The sequence below is a fragment of the Copadichromis virginalis genome, linkage group LG4 (genome assembly GCF_057382275.1).
Source record: "Copadichromis virginalis isolate Kocher_CV1m ecotype Utaka linkage group LG4, C_Virginalis_male_GT1.1, whole genome shotgun sequence".
Lineage (NCBI taxonomy): Eukaryota > Metazoa > Chordata > Actinopteri > Cichliformes > Cichlidae > Copadichromis > Copadichromis virginalis.
In genome coordinates, this window is record NC_140621.1 from 3,897,627 (window position 1) to 3,907,216 (window position 9,590).

The 9,590-nt window shown below is 41.1% G+C and overlaps 1 protein-coding gene across 6 annotated transcripts in view; it reads left to right on the forward strand.

The window, feature by feature from the left end:
• caskin1 (CASK interacting protein 1) overlaps positions 1–6,789 on the forward strand; it is a 137,394-nt gene extending 130,605 nt beyond the window's left edge. For all 6 annotated transcript variants that reach the window (XM_085453172.1, XM_085453173.1, XM_085453175.1 and 3 more), the window contains one exon: positions 1,742–6,789. In XM_085453172.1, the coding sequence (XP_085309298.1) occupies positions 1,742–1,838 (97 nt within the window). In that variant the 3' untranslated portion in view covers positions 1,839–6,789. The remainder of the gene's footprint in view (positions 1–1,741) is intronic.
• The last annotated feature ends 2,801 nt before the right edge of the window (positions 6,790–9,590 follow it).

Sequence of the window (9,590 nt, forward strand, 5' to 3'; positions counted from 1 at the left end):
TTCACTGCTATGCAGATGACACCCAGCTCTGTGTGTCCATGAAGCCAGATAACACACACCAATGAGTTAAACTGCAGGAATGTCTTAAAGACATAAAGACCTGGATGTCCTCCAATTTTATGCTTCTAAATCCAGATAAAACTGACATTATTGTACTGGGTGGCATTACCTTGGCCTCCAGTAACACTGTGAGGAATCTTGGAGTCATTTTTGACCAGGATATGTCCTTAATCCAAAATGCTGCAGCAAGAGTCCTGACAGGGAAGAGAGATCATATTTCTCCTATATTGGCTTCACCTCATTGGCTCTCTGTTAAATTCAGTTTAATTGAATTGAAAATCCTGCTGCTCACTTACTTGTTGTTCCTAGAGTATTTAAAAGTAGAATGGGAGGCAGAGCCTTCAGTTTTCAGGCCCCTCTTCTGTGGAACCAGCTTCCAGTTTGGATTCAGGAGACAGACACTATCTCTACTTTCAAGATTAGGCTTCAAACTTTCCTTTTTGCTAAAGCATATAGTTAGGGCTGGACCAGGTGACCCTGAATCCTCCCTTAGTTATGCTGCAATAGACGTAGGCTGCCGGGGATTCCCATGATGCATTGAGTTTTTCCTTTCCAGTCACCTTTCTCACTCACTATGTGTTAACAGACCTCTCTGCATTGAATCATATCTGTTATTAACCTCTGTCTCTCTTCCACAGCATGTCTTTATCCTGTCTTCCTTCTCTCACCCCAACCGGTCGCAGCAGATGGCCCCGCCCCTCCCTGAGCCTGGTTCTACTGGAGGTTTCTTCCTGTTAAAAGGGAGTTTTTCCTTCCCACTGTCGCCAAAGTGCTTGCTCACAGGGCTGTTGGGTTTTCTCTGTTGTATTAATGTAGGGTCTACCTTACAATGTAAGGCGCCTTGAGGTTGAGGTTGTTGTAATTTGGTGCTATATAAATAAAATTGAATTGAACTAAAATTGAATATTTACAGTTTTCTTCTCAACACTTTAATTTTTTTTTCACCGTATGTCGTCCAAGTTGACATTTCTGATGCCCAACAAAAACAAAAAGTTTGGTTTTTATTTTTTGTTTTTGATGTGTTAGAATGTTTCTTTTTTTTGTTTCTTGACCACCAAGACAAAAAGGGCACATTCTGCTGGCACAGGTTAGGGTCATTATAAATCATGATATAAGTGATGCTGAGAAGTCTGTTTTTGTCTGAACTCAAGACCTGCTCACTTCAAAAATAATTTTAAAGGTTAATTTGAAGCTCTTATTACTCAAAGCTGCATATATGCAGTATTGTTATCCTCGATTTGCATTAAAATACACAACGCTGAAAAACGACTGCCCCACATCTTTCAATTCAGTTCAGTTTGATTTATACAGTACCGAATCACAACAACAGGCGCCTATTGTAATTTAAAGACCCTAAAGTAATACAGAGAAAACCCAACAATCAGACAACACCCTATGAGTCAACACTTGGCGACAATGGGAAGGAAAAACACACGTTTAACAGGAAGACTGAGGCTCAGGGAGGGGCAGCTAACTTTACATTATTGTTTTTAGTCTTTGCTTTTTATTGTTAATAAACTTGTGGTTCTGTCTGTGTGTGTGTGTGTGTGTGTGTGTCTGTGTGTGTGTGTCTGTGTGTGTGTGTGTCTGTGTGTGTGTATGTCTGTGTGTGTCTGTGTGTGTGTGTGTGCGTGTGTGTGTGTCTGTGTGTGTGTGTGTGTGTGTGTGCGCGCGCCTCTAGCTCTGTGGCCGAGCAGAAGACCACAGTTAGCATCCTTGACGACATCGGCAGCATGTTTGATGACCTCGCCGACCAGCTTGACGCCATGTTGGAGTAACTACAGAAACCAGCCGGTGCGTCTCCTTAGCAACGCTGCATCAGAAGTGACTCAGTTGGCACAACGGGCAACACGCCTCTCTATCTCGCACCTTCTCCTCATCCTTCTCTCTCTCATCATTCCCCTCCACCCCTCCCTGTCATCCGTCCGTCGGTCTGTTGCTGCGCCATCCCCTCCTCTTCCTCTCGTCTCCTGATGATAACGGAGCAGCACCGCAGGCCCGGACAGACTTGGCAAGAGAAGGAGAGAGCAAGAAAGAGGAATAGATAGAGAGACTAAAAGAGAAATGTTGGTTGGGGAAAGGACCAAAGACAAGTGATGGAGGAGAGAAAATAGAAAAAACACACAAATGACGAGAGATGAAGAAATGCAACAAAAAGGAGGAGACTGCAATCAAAATGTGAGTCTTTAAAGAACTCTTCTGCTCAAAGCGAGCAAAGAAACAAAACCAATACAGAATGAAAAACCAACTGTGTAATGAATCATAGTATGGTATGTGTACATTATAAGCATGGAGAGTTTATATCTACTGAAAAAGTCCTGCATTAGCACAGTAATATATAATATACTGATAAATATCAATCTTTAGCTCTTTGGTTTGATGTCTTGGTTCTGTGTGGAATGGTGACCTCTGGTGTTGTGATGATGTAAATGACTTGATGGATTTTTTTTTGTTTTTGTTCTTTATCCGTGACCAAAACGAGACTATTCAGCTCCTGAGGTGTGTGTGTGTGTCTGTGTTGTGTGCACGCGAGAGAGAGAAGGAGAGCAATAGGAACAGGGTGGTAGATGTATGCATGTGAGTGTTTCAGGATCAGATTGTGTTTCCTGTCCTGGCTGCATCTCTGCCACATCTTCGTCATCACCCTGTACACACACACACACACACACACACACACACACACACACACACACACACACACACACACACACACGAGAAGCACAATGCAGTCAGATTGATTACAGACACACACACACACGTACACAAGGGAGCGTGCACAATTAATAAATAAAATAAAGAGAGAAGGGGAGGGAGAAAACAAAAGTGTACAGCAGGTTGTGTTTGGGACAAAGTCGGTCAAATTCATTTTGGAAAGGATTTAGCCATAGGAGGTCGAAGCCACCATTGGTGAACATGGAATACATGATTAGAGGCGGGTTAGGGCTTCCACCTCTGATGGCTTATACCTCAGAGAGTTAAAGGGGTTACATGCATTTCGTGAGGTAAGGTAAAGGCAGTAGAGTCAGGCAAGTGAGCAAAGCTTAAACTGGTCTTAGCTGCTTCTAAGTACTTTGCACAGTGCAGCACAAGCACCACAGTGAAGCTGAACGTCTAGAGAGACAAAGCTTTGCCACAAACTCAACTCAGCTCAATGAAAAACTTGTTCTGACTAAAGAGATGTTGCAAAAAACTTCAGGTTTCCCAATGTGTTTCATTTTCAGCTTTGTGCAGTGGTTGCTACAGAGCACCTGATACCATTTTGGGGCCTATTTGGAGTCGCTGTGCATTCAATCTGTCCAATGCAGAGTCAGAGTAGAGTCTATAGAGGTTTTTTCCAACACTTATTAACTAAAAACAAGTATTTGAAAACAGATCTCAATATGTCATTTATAAATGCCCCCACAGCACGATGCTGCCACCGCCGTGCTTCGTGCTGTGAATTGTGATTATTGATTATGACGAGTGTTTTACTCCCCGGGCCAAGCTTCTTCCAGCTGTTTCTCTCCTCTCTGATCTTAATGTGTGAATTCTACTTCACGCCTTCTCACTCAGTCTGAAGCCATCAGATTTACAGCTGTACTGAACTTCGTTGTGACTCGACAACATCCTCGTGTCCGCAGCCCTTTTACATAGCAGACACGCCACGGCGGGAAAAGCAAAAGTGTAAATGGAACTACATTTAAATGTACCTGTAAAGTCAATTACACAAAGGTGTTTTCATTCGATCTAGATATTTGATTCAACTATCTGCTATTAAAGCCTCTTTTTCTTTTGATAAAACCTATATAAAAACTACTTTGATTCACTGTGTTGGCCAATAAAAAAGATACAGTCTAGCTGAGTCTGCAGACTGCTTTTAGTCAATGATTTTCCACTGAATTCCTAATATTCATGACAAAATACCTGCATTTAACCTGTTAAGAAGGTCTTATGGTACTACTCCTTTACTAAGATAACACGCTCCCTTCCACTGACAACCTTTCTATTGCTCTTGTCCCACACACTCCCAAACACCCACCCTATGTTGCCATGACAATCTACATCACCACCATTGTAATCGGCATTACCATGGTTACTACACGGTGCGATCACACCGTGTACATGGGATGAAAATATAAAAAGTATTCGATTGGAGGAAGTGGCGGCAGAGATGTGTGAAGCCTGGTGGTTTGTTTCGAGTGCAGCTCCTCAAACCAGAAGTTGGCGCAATACTGAGATTCTAACTGCACCTCTGCCCATTAAGAAAACCAAGGTTTCACAGCACGCTGGCAGCCACACTGTTTATATAAATGAATAAGAACTCAGAGAATAGTCGTGGTATTTAAATTACGATCACATAGAGATTATATATATATGGATATTTGAAAAAAATATATAAGAAGAAGTGTATTTATGAGTGTGTTTCATTCTGAAGACTATTTTTAAAGTAAACAGATCTAATCTGAGTGTTGAATCAGTTTGCTTCTTCATGCTTAAGTGGTCTGAGCTGATGAACCATTGTAGGATAACATGTTGGGATGTTTCCAGGAAGTGTTCTTTTATTATTATTATTAATATTATTACTATTATTTTGTATTGTTTTTTTCTGCGCCTACATGTGTACATGTGTCCTGGTGTGGCGATGTGTATAGTATAAGCAATTCTTGTTCCGTTTTGTTATCTTTTGTATAGTTTTAAATGTCTTTGTTTTTCTTTGAAACATGTGCCTTGCTTTGTGATTTTGGTCTGACTTCAATACAGTAGATGGATATGTATAATATAAGGGCATCACTCTCTTTTTCCAGTTTGCCATCTTACTTGATATCTTGGTATGAAAATCGTGCTGCCCTCCCCAGCACCACAGAGTTGTGATTTTTAATCCATAAACTCAGCCGACTGAATGAAACGTTCAGTTACTAGCATAACCCCGGTTCTCTGAAAACCAGGAGAGGCATTTCACTCTAGGAAGCACCCTCATGGAAGCTCCGCTACCACTGCATCATTCTAAAGACAGACCAATCACTTCAAGGATATGGGTCCCCCCCAACCCCTTTTGTAAAAGCCCCTGGCACCACACCAGGCACAGAAATCAGTGTGCAGTTGGCTTGGATGACAGAAAATCAGTTTTAAAAAAATACCTACATTTTAGCTTCTTCTCCTGCTTTTGTGAAGAAATATGTTGTGGATCTGTTGTGTTAGCATGTTAAGTTTTACATTATCACAATGTTTAAGAAAGTTTTAGAAAATAAACGTGGTTCTACCCAGTTAGCTGAGAGGATCAATGCCACTTTCAGAGTGAAGCCACAGATACCAGCTGGTTAGTTAAGGTTTGCTTAAAATTAAAGGACTGAAAACTCTCTGGAAAAGCTAGCTAGCTTCCTAGGGAATATTTGATTTGTTTCATTTGTACAAAAATCGATGTGTGATATCTACAATTATCTTCTGACATAGCAGGAGTAGTTCTTTTTTTACAGTTTACATTCATAGTGCTAAGCTAAGCTAAACAGAAAACCACAGTCTCACATGTTGTCCGCTCAATTTGAACTCATTAAGATAATCATATAAACTGAACAATGAGATATAAGTTCAAGTTCAACTTTGCCCGAGACTCTTTGGTTTTCATTCCAGCTAAAACTTTAGTGTAAGAAATTTGCTAACCGCGGCTAACAACCAGCCGGAGGTAGTTTCATGCTGAGTGTAACTATCTCCAGGTCGATGATCGTTAACGTTTTTGTTGTCTACGTTTTTTCTAATTACATAATTGAAATTTTAAACTTGTGCAAGACTGTTAGATTTCATTCCTGTTAAGAGTTTGTGATATTTTGCATCAAATGTACGCTGTGTAAAAGATGTTTGCTTAATTATGCTAACCGTTAGCTGAAGGTAGTTCTGCTAAGCTACGCCATGAGAGTGGTATCAATCTTCTGATCTAGCTTTGAGTGAAAAGCTACCCCAACCCACTATATCCCTCAAAACATGGACAACAACAAATAGTCCTGTCATAAACAGTAATGGCTCAATTTCTTTTACATCTTCCTTAGCTTAGTTAAGTAAATTGTTACTGAAAGTGATTGAGCCAGCTGTCACCAGATGTGTAGGTGCATATTTCTATGAAATTTAATTTTTTTCCCCTTGAGTTATTTTTACCTTGTACCAAACTGTCCTCTGTTATTACAAACTAGATGTCATTGTGGTGACATCCGACAGATGCCTGGTGGTCTGACCTTTGAGGGTTGGCTGTACTGTGTGCAGCTTACAGCTGAGACACTTTCGCTTTTTCATCCGCCATCATATCAGAGATAAAGGTTTGCCTTTTTCAATCCTTCCTTAGGTCTCATTTTGGTCATCCTTCATATCGTAGGAATTATTCTGAAGTGTGTTTTGGTACTTGGGCGTTGGGGTGAGGCTACTAAGGTGAAAAAACCCACACACAGATGGTCAAATAAGCTGTGGAGAAAACGTACTTTTCATCCCTTGTTCTTCTTAACAAAAGATGAAGCCAAACTGTTTTTATTTGATTTTCCGCCTGTGCTTATCTGAACAGACACCCGAGTGGTGTCTCCTCTGCTCTGCAGCGACTGTATGCGAATGCTTGAGAGAGTGTGTCATGTGTTGCTCTGCTATTGACTGTGTGAAATCTGTGTGTGTGGGAGTGCGTGTGTGTTGTAGTGACTGGACAGTGGTGTGCTTGCAGTGACTGCATCTTATGGCCATCTGCTCTGAATAAATAAATGTTCTGTACAAACTTCACAGCCTCCTTTTGTTTGCATTTTTATTTCTTGGTGACAGGAGTCTCTGCAGAGCACAATGTAGCTGTTTATGATTCGCATGAGACCTTATAAAATTAGCAAATGTTTCAAAAATATTAAAAAAGATTGATTGTAATGAGCCATTCAGCCTCTAACCGTAATCCAACCTCGTGTAAAGGCTGGTGAACATCCACGCTCGTTCTGAAAGATAACAGTACCGTAATACTGGACAGTGAAATTTGAAATGTTAATACCTTTGAAATGGTTGCTTCAAAGACCAGGAGACTCAAGACAGCAACAAGTTGGAGTCAGTCTGTGATTCATTGATAAAAATCTAAATCTGTTGCTGTCTGCATATGCAAAAATTCACATTTACTATTTGCATTGAGAGTCTGTTTTGAGCCTCATAGATCTAAAATAGAAATCCAGAAATTCCTCCACAAATTGTGATGTAGTTGTTGCATGACAGCAATTTAACTACAAAAACGAATAGATGCTCAGCAACCCTGTAGAGGAGTATAACCAGAATACAACCTGTTGGCAACCAGCTGACTCAGGCCTCCTCCTGCAAAGTGACGACACGAGTTGTGCACACCAGCACAGACTGATTGCAACATGTGTGAAGTCCGTCTACGTTTATAAATTACACAGCGATTATAACCTTAGTCTGCCTGAGAGCGATTGCAGGTTGGACTGTAATTTTTATAAGTCTTTTATAGACACAGGTATGAGTGCCATCCCAGCTCACCCTTTATCCCCTAACCCAGGCCTCGAGGCCGGTGTCCTGCAGGTTTTAGACGAACCCTGGGTCAACACACCTGAATCAAATGATTAGTTCATTACCAGGCCTCTGGAGACCTGTTGAGGAGGTAATTTAGCCATTTAAATCAGCTGTGATGGATCAAGGATCAGCAGGACACCTGCACATGCCCTAACCCGACAGGTTTTCTCAACATTTCTTGAAACTATAGTAACTCTTGAACAGTTTGTGCAATCTAAAAAAAAAATCCTGATAGTTCCTGTAAGCAGCGACTCCATAGCGAGTGCTATGGAGCTATACAGAAAAATGACATTTTTTCTTGTTTGGTCTTTTGCTTGTGTATTTGAAAATTATTTTTTATTTTTGTTGTGTTTTTAGCGTTTTATTGCATGTTTTTTTATATTCCATATATAATTTGTCATCCATCTGCAAGCATACACTGTCCGGCCCTCTTCCAACACATGAAAAACCAGGAATTTAAGGCTTGTACAGGCAGAGCACGGTGAGTTTTACAGTTCATAGTTCAAATTGGCTATTCTAGATCTTTTATTCATGTACATTCTCGACCTTTTTCAGTAAAAACTGTAAAAGTTTTAATTTCATTTGTGTTTTGCTGTTGTTAGTCCCTGATGACAGTAAAGCAAAAGCAACTACCACATGTTGGAAGAAGTAGTCCTGAAAAACGGCTGATTTTATGACACTTTTACAGCGAAAACAGCTAAACAGGCAGCCTGCTCAACATCACACCTCTGCTGGTGAACACTCTCATGGTCTTAGACCAACGAGAAATGACCCCAATCTGATACGTGGTCACAGTCTCCCTTCCTGCTCTAGTTACGACTCTAACAAAAAGTGTTGCCGCAAAACACAGAACAGCAGTTTACATTAAACCCAAGTTTTTCATTTAATTTAGCAACAGAATGAAATATGATGATACGCTACGTTCCAAAAGGATTCCGATCATTTCCTCCTCAAGTCCTTTGGTGCTTTATTTCATCAAATAAATCAGACGAACGCTTCTCCAAGTGTACAACACTTTTATTGATCAACGATCAACTTAGGCTTACATGATTACAAGTATACAAGAAATCACTTAAAGTGTGACCAGTGAAGATGCTTCCTCTCTTCCCTTCCTCTGCCTCCCTCACGAGGCTGCAGCCAAACTATTAAACACCCGTGAAACTCGGATTTAGTCTCTGAATCTCACCGACTATCACAAGAATATTTCAACCCTTCTGCTGTACTGTCAACCCAATATGGGTCCTTACACATCATTTAGGAAAGCACAGGCGCCTTTTCGTCGGGGAGTTAATGTTAACTGCAGTCAACTGTTTGTGTTACTCTGTGGTCAGAGAGGAGGGAGGGACACACAGAGGAGAGGAAAAGGCATCATTACAGCTGTTCCTTATTTTTCATCCACACATATGGCACTCATTGAAACACTCATGTATAGACAATAACAGGCACGTGCATGCACGCAGGTCGTCCTTCTCGCTCCGCCCTGCAGGCCGGGGTGAGTCGTCCTCTCTGTTATCTTACACGACTTTACAACCGTCGAGTTGCTCTCAATACATCTCAATACATCTCCATCATGGCACAAATGTAAAACTCTAAATCTATAGATCTTTCTCTTAAAAGTCTTTGCTGCGTTAAAAAGTGTTTTTCGAAAGGCTGGTTTCACAACACTGGACTGGGCGACCACCAACGTGACGCTTCAGCTGAAAGGGAGACGCTTTTATCTTGGACTGCTTAGAAATTGATTTATGAAGCTACTCAGGCGGACTCTGAGATCAGTTATCTGATGGAGTGTGAACGGAGTGTAAGCAGCAGAATGGTGTGCACTACCCAGCTGAGTTTTTACCTCGAGGTGCATCGTTGAGAAATCAGTGAAGCTAGTTTGAGGAGAAAAGTCGACATTTAAAAAAGGAAAAATGTGCAGGCTGGATTAACAAAAGTGCTGCTGTGGCCCTGAAACACCAACATGTGGCTCAGGTGTCAGCCCAACATCTGGTTGATGTGATTTATCAGCTCTGATTCTGTAC